Source organism: Amblyomma americanum, chromosome 4, assembly GCF_052857255.1.
Source record: "Amblyomma americanum isolate KBUSLIRL-KWMA chromosome 4, ASM5285725v1, whole genome shotgun sequence".
Classification (NCBI taxonomy): domain Eukaryota; kingdom Metazoa; phylum Arthropoda; class Arachnida; order Ixodida; family Ixodidae; genus Amblyomma; species Amblyomma americanum.
The window spans coordinates 218,573,425-218,594,680 of record NC_135500.1 but is presented as its reverse complement, the minus strand read 5'-3'; the positions used below and the strand labels follow the sequence as shown (position 1 = coordinate 218,594,680).

Here is a 21,256-nt window from a genome sequence, read left to right as displayed (position 1 = left end):
GCATATACACAAACCCTCGCAACAATATATTTAAATAGATGTATACGTCTCCAATAAATCTACATATCTAAGCAAAAGTTGCTGTATATAATGCGTCAAACAAGCCAAATAAACATGTTGCGTAATCACAGATAGTAACCTTTACGCATAGAAAGACAAACTGCCCTGCAAGAATAAAACTATGATCGCAGAAATCGTGATAGGTATTTGAGCCATGCTGCGGTCGCGACAGCACCATATGGGTAGAATAATAGAGGAAGAATGCAGGAATCAATGCAAAAATGTGTATTTTAGCTGCCTGCAAAGTGGCAGCAATCATTCTGCACAGAAAATTAAAGAAGGGTATTGGTCTTTCTCAAAAAAGAAGTAAAAGCAGGTAGCTGAAAAGGAAAGAAAAGGACAATCGGAAGCGACAGATGATGCGACAAGTTGAACTACCCAATATCCCAGTGTTTGTTGGGAAACGCCGCGTAGGCCAGGCTTTCAATGAGCAAGGTCGGTAAAAATTGGTTACTGATGTCCTCGCAATTTTAGTATTCGCATGATAACTTTCATCATGCTGCTAACTGTTACATTAAACGGCAAAAAAATTCTGAGGTTTTAAAAGCTAATGAACAGTCATGCGTTTTCCTAATTACGCGTTTATGGACCTAAAAGAACAGAGCTTTTTACTTGCATTGATTTTTTCTGCTTCGCTATCTAAAGAACAAAGTTTATGAGAAATTTATATCCATAAAGTTTCGGAGTTGATGCGCTTCGCAGATTCCGCGGCCGCCGTGAGATGTCGCGACGAGCCTGCTCGTAACACCCTTGAAACTTTGTGATCGGATGGGGTCCTTGCGTTTTGTGACTTCAGGCAATACCACTATAGACTAGCTCAAAGTTATCTAGGTGGTATTGCTTCAGGTGCATGGGTGTTGCCACAAAATCCAGCCCGAGTTCGCAATGTTCGCGCCGAAATGTCTCTTCGAGCGTGAAAAGGACACTGTAGACAAGATCCAGCATGACTTTCGGCATACGTGGTTGATTTATTTGGCGGTGCATGACAGTACGAAAAGATTTCGGGGTGGTGGTGTGTGCGGGGGAGGGGGGCGAAGACCCATAAGCCACCCCCCGGCTACGCCCCTGGTAAAGTTGGAGGCTAGCTTGCAACAAGGTTTCGAACCGACAATAAGTGCACCTTCAAGTATGCCTTTCCAGACTACTTAAGGCGCGACTGAGGTGTCCACTGAGATGCGAAACAGTTGCTTCGCCATTTCCTTTGCAAAAAAAAAAAAAAACAGCGTTCGGAGGCTCGTCTTCGTCTCATTTCTCAGTGCACAACCTGCATCGAGGTCGAACAAATGCTTTCGCCTTCAACGCGCGTAAGTAAGTGCCCTCTGAATATTTTGGTGACAAAATGAGCGCCTGACAAGTTTCCGGCCTATTGCAGTACGGGTGACTCTGGCAGCGGAAACTCGTCGCCGTAAAGGCGCAGCTGAAACTGAATACCAGAGGGCTCAATCAATGCTTGGCAGCGGCAGAAGTACAGACGACGCTTTCCGCAGACACCGAACATCGACAAGCTCAGCGCTTGGCAGCAGAAGTCCGTCGTCAACGAGCAGCGGAAACCGGACGAACGCCGCGCTCGTTTAGAGGAAGGTGCCGAGGCTAAGCGTCGTGCTTGGGAGGATAACGAAGCACTAGAGACACCATGCAAATATGAAATTTGTCAGCTCTTTAACCATAGCGAAACACAGCGCATACGAAAACGAACACGAACAGTTATGTAAGCGACCTTATTCAGCAGTAGCAGCATATACGGCAATCGAACATTATCTGATACGTAATACAACTTAAACAGAAGCACAGAGCAGGTCTTAGCTTTAGCTGCTGACGCATTCAGTCTACCGGTAATGATTGCCTAAGAGTTTTTGCCTTCGCAAACTTCGGAGTGTTCGTGGAAGCCAAAGGGAGTGCGTGGCGAAGAGTTCTTTCTATAAAGACTACGGTCAGTCGCGAGTACAGCCGAAGCGAATCTCGCACCTGCCAGTTCCGCGTCTGGAAAAAAAAATATCCGAACAAAGAGCGCCGTTACACTGGACTCAGCAGCTGTCGAAGCGAATGACGCAAGCAGCGAACGCTGTGAGTGCACAGCCGCAGCTGCCTTTCGGTAATGCATGAGTGTTTCGGCCTGCGGTCTATACACGGTTGGCCTGCTACCCCTCGCACGCAACCAGTGTGCACTGTTTCCATGTGCCAGTAACAACACTCGCTGTAAGACGCCCGTGGACGGTGCGTTGTCGGTGAACGTTAAAGTATCCCAGGTGGTCGGAATAAGTCCTCCACTATACGGTTTTAGAGCCTGCGTTCTGCGCCGTAGTCGTCATAGGAGTAACCGGCTGTCCAAACAGCCACCTGGCAGGTGGCTGCTACAGGAAGGTCACGGAGGGTGGCTGTCAGGGTACCTGCCAGCGGTGGCCGGTGGCGTCTGAAGAGATGCGCTCAAATTTCGACTACCGTAATCATCCCATTTTTTTTAATAGCCCAGAGCAGCAGCCGCGTTATGAAACGATTCTTCTCGCAATTACATACCGCTTTATTCTCGCTTCAATGTCATTGCTCAGCCCCGGCTTCGGCACAGATGTCAGCGAATGACACTGCTCGTTTAGTGGGCATGTCATGACGTCGCAAGAGTCTCAACTACCAATCGCAGAAGGACGAAAGAAAAAATAGAGAAAACGATTATTACAAAATACTACCCCATGCCTGGCAGGCCGTAATTTCCGGTATAGTCCGCAAAATTCAATTAAGGCTGTAAAAAAAGATTTTTTTTTTACTAGACTGTTCGCAGACGGCACGCAGGCCGCACCTGGTGCATGAAATTTCATGCTGTACTGGGGCGGTATTGAACAACAAAATGCTGCATTGCACGCACCTATACAGCACACCCCTCAATTTTAACTTTTAAAAATAAATACTACACCCAGCGGGTTGCATATTATAATTTACTGTACTTGTGTCGCGTATTGGCCATCGAAGTATTGCTTGCTTTTTCATTCTTCATGTCTTTATATTTTATGCTAAGCTTTGGTGGATAAGCGTGCAGAGCCCCTTCAGAAAAACCAGACAGCTTTCCTGCGCTGACTGAAAGTCCTTTGGCAGAACTGACTGCACCCTGGGTGCACTGTACGGACACTTCCGTATTTATCCGTCCGGGTTTTAAAAAATCCTGTGCGCAAACTAATGGCCTAATCGGGAGCAAACATCGCTCACGGTAGCACATTATTGTCTACATTCTTTTAGATAATTATACACCAGCACATGCCTGTTTTTTTTTGTAGTTACTGAAATACCGGCGTCGCTCAGTTTTCGGGAAGGATGGCTGAGCAGCCGAAAAGAAGGGCGGCGCCGCATGCCGTTTGGAGGAGAAAATTAACCGGTGGCCTGTGGGCAATCTGAGCAGCTTCTTGAAGACGATGTTTGTTTGCTCGTTCAAGTCAAAAGGAAAAGCTATAGATCGCTCCCCTAAATAAACCAATGCAAAGACGCAACAGTAAGATTCAAAACATTTAATGACTCGAAAATTCCCGGGGGATACGGTCAAATACCGCATATCTATACACTGCAGTATTTTTACATAGTATTTGTGCAATAGTATGCTTGGGATATACTTAGCAAAAATTCGGGAGGCACTTTAACGATCTAAACTGCGTGAGGCGAAAGTCTTTCCGCGCGACTTTGGCTGCTACTGTTGCTGCCTTTGTGAATTATCATTAATTATTAATTAATTACTAGTTAGTAAATCCGGCATTTTTCGTCCATTCTGTTTTTTCCGCTGTGCTGTGACGACTTCCGGTGAATGTGACGTCACACCGTTTTTCGACGCAATTTTTATTATAATTAACTAATTACTCTACAGTCATCAAACTTGGTTTCTAGGTTGATTTTTTCCTCCTCTATCCTATGCAAATATTCTTTTTCTCCTATCTTTATTACTTTCCACTAAACGAAGAGTTACGGTCGGACGGACACGATCGTGGCCGCGAGTACGAGCCATTAAGGCTTTCGCCTTAAAACAAACGAGCAACTCGCCTAACCACCAAGACGGGCTTTCGGTTGCACCTTCGTCCGGCAGGTGCGGCAGCCTGTCAGATCAATTGCTTGGCTCGCGTCTGCAAAAATTGTACTCGGGACCGACAGCAGTTTGTCCTGATTTCTAGAAAATGCAGGCGAGTACCGATGTATTACTACACCTCAAAGAACGTATACTTTAATATGGTACCTTGTGAGCGGTGTTTCCTCTCGATTAGGCAAGTACTTTGCGCATATGCTTTTTAATAAATCCTGACAGATAAATACGGAGATCTCTCTATACGCGTACATGCATTTAATTTCTTTGATATGAGTTTATGTGTTTGCGTATCGGTTGCGAACAAGACTGCAAACGTTCCGACCCTCTCGCTTCAAGGCGATGAGGTTGGCCGAGTTTGCATGTCTTGGACGGTAATGTTTGGTTGTTTGGGACGCCCACACACCACCAGAAACGCTGTACGACGAACGGCTGCATCGCCATTTTGATACGAAAGGGCATACAACTGAAGGTTTATATGTCGTCAGTTTGAATGGGTGTCGCAAGCTAGCTTCCAACGTGACTAGACATGTAAGCTGTATGCAACGAGAAATCATAGGACACCACCCGGAACCCTGCACGACAAACTGTAGCGCCGAAATTTTGGTACAAATGTCTGGAAAGCCGGCGCCAGATTTAGGTCGGCCAGCTGGGGGGGTATATATAGACGAGCGACATGGATAGGATTGTCCAAAGTGGTGGTGCTCGGCTTGCTGTGTGCGTCGTCATACGGCCATTTGATGACGTCTCCCCATTGTTTGTGATCGCTGGGATTTTCTGTACCATCTGAGAGTACACGCACGCACACACACACACACACACACACACACACACACACACACACACACACACACACACACACACACACACACGCACGCACACGCGCACACACGCGCGCGCACGCACGCACGCACGCACACACACACACACGCACACACCGACTTTTCTCGTAATGGGACTAGCAATACTCTCGCATTAAAAGGCGCTAGAAACGGGTGCTGAGGAAGGTTTCGGAAATAAGAGTGATGTGAAACCGACACAGTGCAATGAAGACTCCGCTCCGAAAGTCTCTTCGCTCGTGGCCGCACTTGTCATCGGAGCATTTCATAGGGCTGCAGCTTCACCAGTTCTCGCGTGTGAAGGCTCGTGAGATAGACGGACAGCCTTGTCTATATAGAGTTTCGAATCGCAAATAGCAGACCTTATCTCTCGATATGGAAGCCTGAGCCACTTTAATTAGCGTTGCGCGGATGGGATAAGATAGTGCCTATAGTATCTTCAACCAGCTGCGTATATGCGATCCTCACTATGAATAGATGGTTAAAGGCGCGGCGTGGGGCGTACAACGGACCGAGGAGATAATGAAAAAAAAAATGAATTGAGTGGGAGTAAGCAGCGGACAGAGGCGCGTAGGGTACTGGATGCAACCGCGACGCTCATCCATTGCAACTAGAGAATAAATTAAAAGCAGATCGCACGGTTTCCGGCCCTTTCGCCGATTTTCACCCTTAGCCAATATGCATTCGGCGTAATGTGCACCGATTCCACCGCCTTTTTTAAGCACGACTCATGTATGAACTCGAATGCAGGTCACGTAAAAATCACGCTATAAGGAATAAAGAAGCCAAGTAAAACCTCACAAATACAGGTGCGGAGTGGGCACACATCGTTTTCGACCATTTTTGTTTGCTTATTCCGGCCTTTTGAGTCACAGAATGCAGCCGGAAATGGCTTGCATAATTTACGCGGACTCCGCGAAATGCAGGACGTGGTACTGTTACCCCGCACGTTCATTCCCTGCATTTCATCACACCAGAAAGAATGCACTTGGAGAAAAAGAGAAAGTAGGAAAACTGCGTACAAGCACGCGCACGGACATCCGAAAGCTCGGAACTGAGGCAGGAAGCAGAGAAAGCCAGATGATGGCACAGAAATATAAAATTGCACGACAAGAGATTAGCGTTATAAGATTATTCCGGTGTGGGCTTGTTGGTTCATACTTTCTACGAAAAAGATCTTCTACGGAACGAGGACGAGAAGGACGGAACGAGGACGAAACACAGGACACAGCGCCCGTCCTGTGCTTCCTCTTCTCGTCCTCTTTTCGTAGAAAGAGATTAGCGCGCGTCAACAGCGTCAACACAGTGGCAGTTAAGGATTGAATTATATAGCAGTGCAGTGGCCTGGTGGCTATTCAGAATGTCGCAGTTAAGTACTATTCTAGTAAATAACGCTGCAACACCTTGGACGCGGTGTTAATTACAAAGTTAGCGACCCTAATTGAGGCCGAGAAACTCCGCCCACGAGAAGCGACTGCTTTGCCAAATGATGATGATGACAACGATGACGACGACTTTATTTGAAATGGCGCAAGGGCACCCTGGCCGAACAGCGGCGCGGAGAGCGTGTCTTTGGTCTGCACAAAATCCCATTCCCCCCAGCATATCACCCTATGGAGAAGGCGAGCACCAGACGGGGGGAAGCAAAAACCGGTGGGAGCCCGGCGGCACTGGGGATCGAACCCCGGACCTCCACCATACCAGGCGGATGCTGGAACCACTAGGCCACCGCTACGGTCCACGTTGAAATGATCAAGCGATGCCTGCCGCAGCGTTGTCTGCCACACCAGCTGCGAAGACCTCATAACCCAACACACGCGTGTCTTGTAACTACTTTCCGTTTGTCGTTTACTTTTGTGATCTTTATTTCGACTGTACTATGTACCGCTGCGGTGGCCAAGAGGTTGAGCATCCACCTCGCATGCGGGAGGTGCGGGGCTCGATCCCCAATGCCGCCGAGTACCCACCGGGGATACAATGGGTACAAGCTTTACCCTGGCCTTGTGCTCGGCTTATCTGGGGTGAAATGCTTGAAAAAACGGGTCTTTGACCCCACCTTGAGAAATCGAAACTACCTTGAGCCATGGCGCTTTCTGGCCACATATGCTCTTGCGCCATAAAAATCTATCATCACACATTAGTGTACTATGTGCGTGTTCATAAGCACGCCAGAAAAAAAAAAGCTGTTGTCGGTACTGTGTCTCGTCGTTAATTTTATGCACTCCTGTACGCGCCTGTTTTAAGTGCGCTCAGTACGCGCAAGATGTCACACCAGCTAGCACAAAAAAAAAAACACTATTAGAAGTCTTTTACTCGTAGCAGCAGCCGCGTGAAACCGTTTTTTAGATGCGCCACAGTCAGGTGCCAGGCAATGCGACAAAGCTTGCCAGCGCCGATTTCTCACGCAGGAGTTCTACCCCAAACTTTTTCGACTCGCGATAATGTTTAGAGCAGCCATTTACGGGCTATATGTGCGTGCAACAAGCAGCGAAGGAATAAACTGTTTGCTGTAGTGTCACAACAGCCATGAAGGTCATGCTTATTTCGGCCCAAAAAGACAAACTTTTCCGGGTGTGATGGCAATTTGCTGTCCAACCGAAATGACGGTGCAGGATAGAGCGACCAAGCGGGCGGCTAAGCACAAATATTCCACTCAGCCTTTTTACAATGACTGACTGCGTTAGGGCACTCCAATCCGCGAGAAGGCTAAGCCTAAAGTGATCACCTTTCACTAGCACCAGGGTACGTATCGGAGCTCGCTCGCTCACTCATTCTCACTCGAACGGGCAGGTTCCCGATCTGCCAGTTCGTTAAACGTGTTTTCCGCCAACTGTAGAGACGTCAAGCGAGGCTCATGCGATGTCTTTCGCACACAGAATGGCGACATGCAAGCGGAAGGAGAAAAGACAAGTGAGCCGCACTTCGCTCAACCCAAGCGGGCGAATTTGACGGCGAGATGCAAGCCACGCATAAATAACCATCCAAAGCCGGTCGTTATCCGCAGCGAACCTAGGCTTATCCTGTTGGCTGGTTACTGCACGGCGCCTGCCATTCGAGGAAACGTAAATAAAGCTCCAACAACGCCCGCTGGATGTGAGCATCCGGCGTAAGCCAGAAAACAGTTCCCGCCAGACATGTACTACTCGGTTTGGGATGATGCAAGAGACAGGCGCCAGTGAAAAAAAAAAAGTGGCTGGCGGTTTGACATTGCTAAGCACGAAATATTTTGCGGAAGAAGTTTTTTTTTTGCAGGTGGACTCCACCGCAACGCATCTGAGAGCGCGACTGAGGTGTCCACTGACCCAGGGAGCCAGTTATGCGCGTTTCCTTTCATTTCGTGACTATCTCAGAGGCCTCACGCCCACCTGCGGATTTTGCGGGGTAGGAGGCTAATGGTGCTTTTTGCGCACAGTTGGAAGTTGACGAAGGCGACGACGTGCAATGAAAAGCGCGACAGTGAGGCAGTTAAGCACCATTAGTGATCGGTTGCGGCGATAGCATAGTGCTTGTCATGCGGTAGCCAGCGAAGCTGATCTGTTCGCGCGGGTCGGAGACCCAGTAGCGGCATTATTTATTTTCTTCCTGAGGGTATCTGAGAAGTATCAAGGGTCAAAGGTCGAGACTTCAGAGACCCATTGGCTTCCTCAAGACTGCTAATGAAGAAGTGCTTTCGCGCCAAAACGACAGCTCATTTCTGTGGCGCGAGAGGCAAATTCCATCTCGTGATCTCCACATGTATGACATTCTAGAGGGGGCGTCGAGGAGTACGGACGCGTTTCACGTCGGCTCCGCGAAATCAGTGATTTCATGGCGGATTTTTTCCTACGTTGACCGTAAATGTCCTTGAAACCTGTTTCCTAAGGTGCAAGCAACCCGAGGATACGACATTTGTGCCTGTAAGTGCATCTTTAAAGCCTATATCGTCACTCCAAGTTCGCCAACGCTACACGCTACGATAGGCCTACTTCGACCGGGAAGGCGGCGACCGGCGAGCTCCCGCCATCGCCGACCGCGCCCGGCTCCACGATGACGATGGAAGTGGCGGTGGTGGGAACCGACATCGACCCCAAAGAAACCGAAAAAGAAGAATGGATTATGCGACTGAAGAAGCGAGCGGAAAAATTGGAGAACAACGAACGCCACCTAGGACACCCACATGGTGCCGGAGACGCGGCGGCAGCGAACGCCGCCACTGTTGCGACGACCGACGGCAGCGACACGAGAGCCTACAGAGAGGCGGGACGGAAACTCGCTGAACGTTCAATAGCCTCAGACCTCCCGAGACCTCCAGCGACCGGATGGAAAGTAGTTATGCGTCCCAAAGAAGGACTCACAATGCTGAAGAGCACCACCGAGATGAGAATTGCGGCGGCCATCAGGGAGAACGCCGGAATCAAGGACGAGGAGGCACTGAAGGACAGACTAGCTATAAACGCCAAGCAAGGAACGATTACCTACCACTCGCCTAGCTACGAAAACGCGAGGAAGGTGGAGAAACTTGAAACTGTCAAGATCGGAGACAAGGAACGCGGTGTGACCACCTACATGAACGCACCAGAGAGTTGCGGCAGGGGAGTCATCCATGGAATTGATGTGGAATACACACACAAGTATGTACTAGAAGGACTGAACATTAACGGATTCAACCCTCTAGTCATAGATGCACGAAGAATGGGGAAGACTAAATCTTTCCTAATCACCTTTGAAGAAGAGAAAGTACCACGCAGAGTAGTCTTGAGCGGAATCACTTTCAAGTGCTTTCTATACAAGAAACGCTATGAGGTCTGTTACAAGTGCGGAGGACTTGGCCACCGCTCGGACGTCTGCGACAGTGAGGTGACCAAGTGCCGCGGCTGTGGCATGACATCGCCCCCCGAGGGGCACCAATGTACACCGCAGTGCCAACTATGTGGCAAAGAACACTACACCGGGGACAAGAGGTGCCAAAATCTCTTCCGCACCCCTTATATTGTCAAGAAACGCCAATGGGAAGCCAAACAGGAGGCTGAAGAAGCGAAGCAAGAAGACCGAAGGAACAGCCGCTCCCGTGATAGATCCGGCAGCAGAACGAGGTTTCGGTCAGAGTCGTTCCCCCGGCTACAAACCGGACAGCAACAGCCACGCAAGGAGCAAGCTGCAAAGGTGAGCTGGCCAGCTAAAGTTTCCCAGGACTCCGAGACAGTTAAAGAATTAAAAGAACTTATTCAACAGCAGGCAGATCAGATTAAGACTTTAACTGATTATATTAAGAAGCAAGAAGAGCGGATCAAAATGCTAGAAACGACAGCTAAACAACCCGAGGAAAACAAACCGCAACAGGAAAAGGCAATGGCGCCTATGCAAGTGGAGCAGGATAGAGAGGTTGAGACAGAGAAGGTTGAAAAACCCCCTTCAAAAAAGAAACGTACCAAAGAGTCGGATCTTGAGACCAAATTCGAACAACTAAACGACAAACAACAGGACATGCAACTACTGAACGGAACACTAATGCAATTCATGAAACAAGTCACAGAAACGATCAGAGCAGAATTTGCAAAGCGAGACGCTGCTCTCACGGCGGAATTTGAGAAAAGGGACCGATGGATATACGCGGAATTCCAAGCAACCAAAAATGCCTTGGCCAAAGAACAATAATACTATCTGGCAGTGGAACTGTAGGGGCTTTCTGCGTAAACGGGCCGTTTTACAATCGTTCCTTGCAAACGGAGACAAACCCGAAATTATAGCTTTACAAGAGTGCGGGAAAAACGCGAAGCTGCCCGGTTACAAATCGTACCCGGGCCGAGGGGACAACACGCAGGTTGCCACCCTTGTCAAACGCAACGTTACCGCGCTGCAGCACGAGACAGGGCACGTCCAATTAGATCACACTCTAATCGAAATGATACCGCGTAAGCGGAGAGAGAAAAGCCTATTCGTCTTAAACGTATACAGCTCTCCGAAACAGAGAAAGGATTGCGGCTTCGACAGGCTATTCGCAAAAACGAAACAGATAGCGGGCAAAAACCCTATCGTCATTGTCGGGGACTTTAACGCTCATCATCCCGCATGGGGATACAAATATACGCAAATCAAGGGCAGAGAACCCTGGGACAGCATTCTTCACAATGAGCTCATCTTGTATACAACAGCTAAATATCAAACTCGATCTGTTCACACGCCTCTATCTTTCGTATACGCTCTCCACCACCAGGAGAGGTTTACGTTTAGGTTTGTGGGGGTTTAACGTCCCAAAGCGACTCAGGCTATGAGGGACGCCGTAGTGAAGGGCTCCGGAAATTTCGACCACCTGGGGTTCTTTAACCTGCACTGACATCGCACAGTACACGGACCTCTAGAATTTCGCCTTCATAGAAATTCCGCCGCCGCGGCCGGAATCGAACCCGCGTCTTTCGGGTCAGCAGCCGAGCGCCGCAACTACTGAGCCACCGCGGCGGGTACCAGGAGAGGCTGCCGTACACGTTCATTACTACGGCTTTGTGGGACGCCTTGTGCGCTACAGTCTCCCAGCTCTTCCGGGTATCTCGTAAACAAACATCGAACTCCTCGAAGCCATGCAAGCTAAATCCCCGAGTACCTGCCTCGGCTTTCCCAACAACACCTCCACAGTGGGTACTCTAGGAGAGAGCAGACGACTCTGCCAGTGCTCCTAACCCAGCGCTGCTGCTTCGTGACCAGGTGCAGTTTCGGTTTGTGGTCAGTGGACCTGTAGCCATCAACTCGCAGCGTACGCATAAATGAAGTTTCCGATCTTCTCGCGTCGCAGTGCGCTGTCACGTACTCCTCACCACCCTGGAAGTTTGCTGCATGGCAGATCACGACAAGATTACCTGGCATTAAGAACAAAACCAACACCCCCGGCCAAGCATTTCAATACTTTGCCTTTTAGCACATTTCTGGATGCTACAGTGCGCACTTACACATCTACTATGGTGGCACTGTCACGCCCGTCTCATCAGCAGTGGTGGTGGTGGTGAAAAGCATTTATTCGATATAGATATATACACAGAGGTGTTCGGAGGCTTCCCTTAGTGGGAAGGCTATTTACATGCTAGGTGGAGTCCCTAGTCTCGGATCCCATTGGTAAAAGCCGCCGTCCGGGTCCTCTGGACCAAGGCCCGCTGGGCCTGGAGGTCCGAGCAGCGAAGCAGGGCCACCTCCCAGTCCTCTAGGGTAGGGTGGGTGTTTGGGGAAAGGGCTGTGTTCTGCTGGCAGGCGCACACCATGTGGTTGGTGTCAGCCACCTCCGAGAGCACCGGCCAGTGACCATAGGGTCGAAATGTCTCATTACAGCCGGACACACTAGAATATTAGTGAATAGTCGGAGGAGCACGCGTTCATCTGCTTTCCCAAGCCCTTTCACCAGAGATCGGTAGCGTTGATGTTTATGCTGATAATATTGCCGAATTACACAAAAGTGGAATAAGGGTTGCCCTGCATCCGAGGTATCAGAGTCGGTATGAGGCACCCGGGAGATGAGAGCTCGAGATCATCAGCAGTGGGTCTGGATTCCATCAACGCGAACAATTTCGGCGACACTCAGCCACCGCACTTCGACTACTGCTACCGAGGTGGCTGCTCTGCGAGCAGCTTTTACTTATATTGTGCAACACCCAACAGCGCGGGTTATGTTCACTGCCTGTCGCGCTGCCCCACTACAATCGTTGAAGTCATCAGCAGCCGCTCGTCATCTACTTGAACACGCCGAGGACTGCGAGCTACGTTGTGCTGCAGTGCTCGTTGCCCGCTCGTTGCAGCCTCGCAGGCAACGATCACGCTGACGGCGTAGCGAAAGCGGTGCACGGCAACACCTCAGTGCTGCTGCTACTCATTCCCTTTTCCCGTAGTGATGGCGACACATTTGTGGCTAGTGAATCCTGGCGGACGCAGTGCTCTCTGTGGTGTGATCCACAGCGTCAATGCAGACCCCTACTTCATTTCGACACCACTTGTGACTTTCGCATGCCACGCAATTTAGACATGCATGACTGTAATTGCCTGCACCGAATTCGCTCGGACGTTTCCCGCACAAAACACTTTCTTCGTAAAACTGGCGCATCAAGCAGCCCTCTGTGCCCGACATCCGGTGTTGACGAAGATTTAAAAACCAACCATTTCGGTTTTGTTTCGTTTGGTTTCGTTTACGGGGGTTTAACGTCCCAAAGCGACTCAGACTATGAGAGACGCCGTAGTGAGGGGCTCAGGAAATTTCGACCACCTGGGGTTCTTTAACGTGCACTGACATCGCACAGTACACGGGCCTCTAGAATTTCTCCTCCATCGAAATTCGACCGCCGCGGCCGGGATCGAACCCACGTCTTTCGGGCCAGCAGCCTAGCGCCATAACCACTCAGCCACCGCGGCGGCTACAAAGCAAACATTTTGACATATTTGCCTGTCTGGTTAGGTTTGAAGACTTATAATAAACTCTGCACATCTCCAACCAAAAACTTTAATTTGAAACCAACGTTTCGAAGCCTGCTCGGCTCCTTCATCAGGGGTGACTTGGGGCAGTAGCTAGCGTCTTTAAGTGTGCATGGAGGGGAGCAGGAGGTCGAAAGAACGAAAGCTGTGATGCGGAGTTTACTATAAAACGAAGACCTTGAACACTAGGTCTGCAGCTGCCAAATTTTAAATTCATACCCCAAGGTACTGCTAAGTAGTTTACGACATCGCCAGGGCAGTGTGCTCGGCATGGATCATGTCTCTGGACTCTGAAGTGATTCGGATTCGGCTGCGCGTGAGAAAAAGCCCGACTAGATTATCTTAGGAACACGGGCTTGATCGACACCCTTTGGAGATCCCGTATGTTTGTGAGTGCGCGAGTGTTGCGTATGCTCGATTTCAGCTCAATTTTTCTTTTATTCTTTTCCCCTCTTCCTTCACCTTCATCTGGAGTAGCATGCCAGGTTGACAACCAGGCATACCTTTCCTGTAATCATTAAAATCTCCCCCCCTCTCTCTCTTTTAAAGTAAATTCTATACGTCACTCACGCGCCTGCATTCCTGGGACGGCTACGGATAGATTTAGACCACCTGGAGCTTTTTAACGCGCACAGCATACTTATGCGAATGACGTGTTTTTTCTTTCTTTTTTTCTGGTATTTCATCCCCATCAGAATGCGGCCGTCACGGCCGGAATGGAAGCATAAGCTGTGTCGTGCTCTGCAGCAGAATGTCACTGCCACGGAGCAAACGCGACAGGTAAGGCAAAAACAGCTCATCTTCACAATGTTTTTTTAAACACAGGGGGGGGGGGGGGGGGGGGGGGGGGGAACCCCGCAGGACGGTTACGACTGTGTAGCGCGATGTTCAGCGATAGCTGTTTAGGCCTTTAGGTTTGGGGATACATTCCTGGCGGACTGATGTAGTGGTCACGTGATGCACCCCTGCACTGGCAGGTGGCTGTTCCAAACAGAGCCATCCGCAGGCTTATGCGACCTAGCAGGTTGACCGTGACATTACGCACCCACCGGTTACGCCGACGGCGACGAGATAGCCAGGGGCGGGCGCCTGACAGCTATCGCTGCGAAACAGTTGCCGCTGTGGAGGGCTCCGGGTTAATTGCAACCGTCTGGGGTTCGTTGACGTCCACTGATATCACCACAGCCGTGGGGCGCCTACAGCCTATTTACTTTGCGTCTTAGTAGAAAGCCAGGGATTCGATCTTGCGACCCCGCGGCCAGCAGCCGAACGCCATGACCTCAGAGCTGCCATGTGCAGGCGTACGTAGGTGACAGCAGTAAAAGCAGATTCAAAAATCCTCGACAAAATACGCGGCTTTCTATGGGCAATCGAGGGGAGTGCATTCCTGCAGCAGTTTTACATCCAGCGTTTCTTGTGTGTATTTGCATCTTTCGTTAGTTAGTGATCAAAAAAGATATAACAAAAGCGAAGCGTTTAACAGGAAAACGCGATGCTTAGATTTTACTCCCTTTTGTTTTTCTTTGTGTCCCGGATGAAACCTAATTAGATCTTAATTCGCCGCTAAAGCTATTCTTGTCGCACACCTGCTGACTAGTCGGAGCACGTTCAAGAAAGGTCGCCATTTGGGGCAGCTGGAGAACGCCTTGTCTACTTCCTTCTCGCTACAGCCGAGCGGAAAAACCGCGGCACAACACAATGTACTCCGTCAAGCGTTCCTCGGTCGATGTCTGCTGAGTGACCTATAGGCTCGTCGTCCGAGTGCGGCAGATAGAGAGGCCACAGCGACAGTTTCGCATCTGCGGCCACTTCTTACGCCGCAGAAGGAAAAGAGACGGATAAAGAAATGCGAAAGGAAAAGGAAGAAACCAGGAGGGAACAAAAAAATGAGAAAAAAGATGCGTCAGATAGAAAGCGAGATGTCATAAGAGAGAGAGATAGAGAAGGCTATGCGGAACGACGCGGCCAAGCGGAAAGCCGCGGACAAGGTCGCATTTTACACGCACACCCTTGTCCCGTACTATACTGCCTGCATCCGCTTCTGCAACGATGCGGAACGAAGCGACAGAGGAGGACTGTTTCAAATGCGGAACGTACACGGCCGCGGAAAGCTAACGGGCGAGTGGGACTCCCTTATCTTTGGTTTTCGAATGGCGCGAGAAATGGACCAAATCTGTTGGGCCTCAGTGGCGAGGGTAATCGCGTTCTCAAAAAAATTTTAAACTGGTATGATTATTAACGGCCGGCTACAAGTCTATAATTGAAACCAGGTGCTTCTCAGTTATAGTTATAAACTATTACAACAGCCTATTACTTTAGTGGAGGTCAGCTCGGCCATTTCTGCTCGGGCCAGAGGTCTCCTGGTCCGGATAGTCTAAGTAGTGAACTGTACAAAGCGTCTGCGCCTTGCCTAGCACCTGCCTTGTTGGAAGCTTTAGTGCAGTGACCACCATACTAAACCTGAAAAGCAGATATGCAGGTCGGTTAATTGAAAACTGTTGAAAGGTATCGTCCGGTATTTCCTGATGCAAAGTCGATTACAAGATATTTGCGAAGGTTCTTTCTTCTCGTCTACCGCTTGCGGCATCACATTTATTAGAGCCGTGGCAAATGCGTGGAAGCAAAGGATCCACAGCCATATCCATATCTCACGTTTGGTGTTGGAGACAGCATCAGATGAGGTTAGCCAAGTGGCTCTTATTTATAGATTGATCTGGCAAAAGCTTTTGGTAAGGTGCGAGATGATTTTTTGTTGCAGTCTCGGAGAGTGCGAACGTTGGTGATGCCTTAAAGGCGTAGAACTATGTTATAAAGCGTCCACTACGAGAGAGGTCGTTGATCAAAAGCTTATCAAACCTATTCCAACTAAATCATTGGTTTGGCAGGGTTTCCAGCTATCGCCTATTTCATTCGCTTTATATCCCGAGCCTCTATCCCTTATAATCTACAAAAACACAGCAGTTCTAGGCTTCTCGCTATCACAATGTGGAATCAAAATTTTCACTGCCACCGATGACGTTGTTGTTCTCTGTTTTGATAAAAAGAGTGTGCTCGATGTCTTGCATGTAACCGAGCAGATTTTTTTTTTTTTTGATTTCCGGGGGCTTGTAACCTTGATAAACAAAAAGGGTTCTGGCTAGGGCCCCGGTGCAGAAAACCAAGTCTTTTTGGAGGCACCATGTGGCACTCCGAGGACTCACAGCATCCGGGGGTTCCCTTGCATCGCAACACTGGGCCTCTCTGGCATTCTCAAATCTCGTCCGTCAGGCGACAAACTCAGGCTTGGATGCGTGGGGAGCTGCCTGTGCTTGCACGGATACAAGTATGCAATAACTCCTTGGTTTCGAAGCTCACTTACGCAATGCAAGTGTATTCATTGTGCAAGAAAAATAGAAGAGGACATGTATATAATTTTTGCGAGTGGGAGCCTATGAGTCGAGACAATTTGTTTTTCCCTTCGGAGCCTGATGGAGCCAGTAGAATTATTTAAATAAAGTATATATTTAAAGTAGAATTATTTAAATAGATCACAAACCAGAAAACTTAAACCGAAACTGGTTTTCGACCAAACCATGACGTCACGAACACTGTCACAAAACCTACCATGTGCGCGTTGATTGGCTAAACTGGCGGCTGCAAGTAAGAGCATGGGTCATTATTTGTCCGAAATGACCAAAAAGAAAGCTCGAAATTTTGTCTTTCAGCAAACAAAGACCGAACATCGACGGCTGTGCGTCCAGTGACGCCATGCACGCAAGGTTGGCCTTGGAAATCTCCCCTACCGATGTCACGGAATGCAAAATATTAAAATTCAATTGCGTTACAACAAAACACCGCCCCGCTGCGAAACTTGGCACAAAGGAGCTGAAAAGTGCGGAGAACCTACAGTGAAGGTTTCAGTAAAATTAGTCAAGGTAGAAAAAAGCTGCAGTTGCCCTTTGAGGAAGTCGCCGACACCTTTCAGCTCCTCACTGCATGTTCTTTCTTTTGATTGGTTTATGATTTGGTTTATGAGGGTTTAACGTCCCAAAGCGACTCAGGCTGTGAGGAACGCCATAGTGAATGCCTCCGGAAATTTCGACCACCTGAGGTGCTTTAACGTGGACTGACATCGCCCAGTACACGGGCCTCTAGAATTTCGCGTCCATCGAAACTCTACCGCCGCGGCAGCGGCCAGCACCCGAGCGCCATAACCACTGAGCCACCGCGGCGGCTCCTGTTTTCCCTTTTAGTAACTAGAGAGTCTCTCCAGAAAACAGATGACGAAAGTCCTGATGCTATTTCCTGTACCGATGGATTGGCCAACGTTAATAGAAGCACGGTCAGTTGCCAAACCCTCCGGCCTCTGCACGCTATCCATATTATAGAGCTCTAGAATATATCCATGCTGCTGAAGCAGCCCGAAAATTTCGGCGCGAGGTGGCGCTGCTGTCGAAACATGCTCCCGCTGACGAAGCACAAGCAGACGCTGAGGCGTATTCGGCCGCCCACCGGCGGTGCCCTTCGGGAATGTAAAATCAACTCCGTAGAACTCCCTAAAACCTCGGCGAAAATTCCGTAATACTCAGAACCTGTGGCAAACGTAAAACATCTCCAACCTCCATGCGTAAACAGGAAAGCGCCAGGATGAGGACAGATCCTGTAAAGAGCATATTTGCGTTCCGTTACCCGTGTCTTTCTTTTTTTGTTGGCTCTCGCGATGAGCATCGACATTCCTCGTGGAAATTCACTTCCAGCGCAGAGGAGACACACTAGCGTAGCCTGCTCTGCATGCGCTTCGGCAGGCAGGAACGCGTACCTGCGCCCTGGCGGCACGGCATGTGTCTGCGCTAGTGCTTCTCTGGTATGTTAAAAAGTATTTTTTTATTTGCTTCAAGCCAGCAGCTATACTAATAAAAGCGAGACATGTTTTCGTTTTATTCAGATGCGATGATGAAAGCGGGCGCGCTGTTTACGCAGGCAGTGCTACAAAAAAGCTCACAGTGCTATGAGACGAATTTATACTTATCAAATGCAGCCAAATATGGGCCATTGGACTCGGACTGAAATTCAAACCGCGGCGCGATCGTATAGAACAAAGACAATCTGAGGTGACTGCTCCACAAGTCGTTTAAAAATGCCATACAGTGTCTGAACATTGGCGCACTGAGTATTGAGCTGCAAGAAGTGCTGTATTTTATACTACATGACACGGAAAAGGAACAGAAAAATAAATGGTGCACTTATATGCTGAGCACCATTATTAGCTGCTTTAAACTATTCTTGGTGGTGTTATCCTCAAATGAGAAATGGAAAGTAGGCACTGCTGCTTCATCATGAACTAATCACGAGCGCAACCTGACCATATTTATTATTGTGTAAATAGTTCTTCTGTATATTACCTCTCCCCTATATCCTCTTCCTGTACCCTCACCTCTTGCATTTCATTTGTCCATTCTGCCTGCTATCCTCTATTTCCGCAGCCCCAGCTCAGGTGCCTCCGTAGTGAAGGCCGATGCTGGGGCGAGCAAAAATCTTTTCCTTCCTTTTTATTGTCATTTTAATGAACCACTTACTCCTACTACTACTACTACTAGCCACTGCGTGGGACTAATGAAGACTCGGGAAGTGAAGTCCTAATCCGTAAAAAAAGGGGGCCTTGCTATAAAGAAATCGAAAAAAAAAGTGTTTATTAAACTGCGTAAGGTCTTCCTTTCCGTATTCTGTTTCTTCAACGTTTTCGCCACCTGTGAACTGCGAACTCACCCCCCCCCCCACGGAAAAAGATGAGTGCCGCGTTGCGGTGAACGGGTTTTGTGAGCTAGTTCAGACTAATTAAGCGATTGTGGCCCCTAGAAACTCGACGCCCACCAACGCATTAGTACTTCGATCGATCAAATTTGAAAGTACAGTCTTGGTCAGAAGTGTTAAGGCCACGGCGTTCAGCTGCAGCGCAATGAATGTTCCTATAGAATGCTTCGTGTAGCCGATCATTCAAAACACAAGCCAAGCAGGAAGCTTCTCTAGTGCAAGTAGAAACCTTCTGCCAGCATTTCAAATTCATTCGGTATTTAGCAAGTTCCGTAATGGCTCTGTAATGCGGCTGAAGCGAAAAGCCTTTGGCCATAAGACTTTTGACCAAGACTGCACCTGGAAACTTTAGAATCGCAGGTCCCATCAAACAGAGCTAAGATGACGTTGGTAAACCACGTAGCCTGTGATTCCGCAGGCAGATAACATCGAAGGCACGGGGAACAGCAGATAAAGTATCTAGGCGTGAGAATGCTGGGTCGTCTATCTACAAACTAATCGGCAGCCGGTTGAAGCCCGTAAAGAATATAAGATCAAACCCCGCCACTGACATCTCTCTCGAAGGCTGCTGGTGCAGTGTCTCTCCGCTCTAGCGGCATGTTTCGTCAGCTATGGGTATTTCGTCAATCAGCAATTTGATGCGGATTGGGATTCTGCAGAAAACAAATACATTAAAAGAATGTCGAGGAAAAGTTGCACCCAATATCTATCGTGGTGGTATACACTCATTTGTACTGCTTCATAGGCCACCAGCTTTAACTTTGAGATTTTTTTCTCCGAAACACCTTTTCACTTCACTGGCATGCGCCCTCACTGTTACGTTGAGCTGACCGCGAAATGTCGAGCCGCTTAAAAGAAAAATAAGCAAGATTGAACGCTTTCAGCATGCTGCTAAAAATATAGCGGGGGTCGCTACTCCATGCTAGTTCGACGTCTGCAATGATATCATTGCACTTTCAGCTATCAACGTTTAATGACAAATCTCTAAATGTTCTGTGTAACGCTCAGAAAAGTTCAGGATGTGTAGAGGCTGGCACCAAAAGGCATATCTTCGCCAACGACAATAAACATCGTATACAACGAATACGTTTTTCTTGCGATCTTGTTTCGTACAACCCGTCGTCTCACGTGGTGCGATCCCTTCACGGTTTAAGACCCAGTGACAGGAGAACAAGCGCTGAAACTCGCATCAAACGATACCCGTTCAAAAACACGTTGCCCAAAAATACGTGCTCCACTCACCGTACGCGAAGGGGCGAAACCTCGGGACTCCCATCATCCGTGTCATCGACGTTGCGTGGCGACGTTCAACAGGGCTTCGAACGCGGGCGCCGTCGACGATGCTTTCCCGCCTCGGCAGACCGCAGCGGCCGGAGAATTTTGTGACGGACCCGATGCGTCCTCACGCCACGGCAATGCACTGCAGCGGCCGCCCAGCGCGGTCAGACCGCCGGGTGACAAGTCCCTCCTACGTCGACGGTGTCCGTGCTCTTAATAGAGCACGCTGCACGGCTCACGCGCCCGCACTTCCGCACTGCACGCGCTCGCACGCGCACGCACACACACCACACGATGTTACTGATGCTGCTGCTGCTGCCAGCGTGGTCAGGCCAACATGAGCGCGTTGCTACTGTCGAAGCGCTCACGACAACTGACGAACAGACGAGGCACAAAAACTCGGCTCACGGCCGCCCTCGCGTGCTCGCGTGAGGAGGGAAGCGGCGACGGCGCTGCGCCGGCGAGGGAGAGCGCTCGACCGCTCGAGAGAGAAAAAAGCGCTCCCGAGAACGGCAAATGTGGCGAAGGCTCTCGGCTGGCCGCGGCAGCAGACGACAACGCCCTTACGCCCCTTGCCCTCCTTTCTACAACATAACCTCCGAGATCTGTTCCGATCTCTGAGGTCGTGCGCACGAAACGCTGGTTTTAAAGCTTTCACTAGATGGCGCTAGTAAACAAAAGCCGCGCGTGTTTTGAAAATGAAGTTTTTTAAAGGGACATTTAGGGTATTAACTTGTCTATTTTCTCCTCCTCTTGCTGACTAAGATTCAGAAATGGAGTCGCGTATGCAATACTACTCACTAGGAATTCTTTT

At 49.2% G+C, this 21,256-nt stretch overlaps 1 protein-coding gene across 1 annotated transcript in view; it reads right to left on the bottom strand.

Moving 5' to 3' along the window:
- The window catches only part of LOC144129369 (uncharacterized), an 80,764-nt gene extending 59,789 nt beyond the window's left edge, over nt 1-20,975 (bottom strand). The window contains exon 1 of the mRNA XM_077663443.1: nt 20,407-20,975. Coding sequence (XP_077519569.1) covers nt 20,407-20,452 — 46 coding nt within the window. The 5' untranslated portion in view covers nt 20,453-20,975. The remainder of the gene's footprint in view (nt 1-20,406) is intronic.
- Between the last annotated feature and the right edge of the window lie 281 nt (nt 20,976-21,256).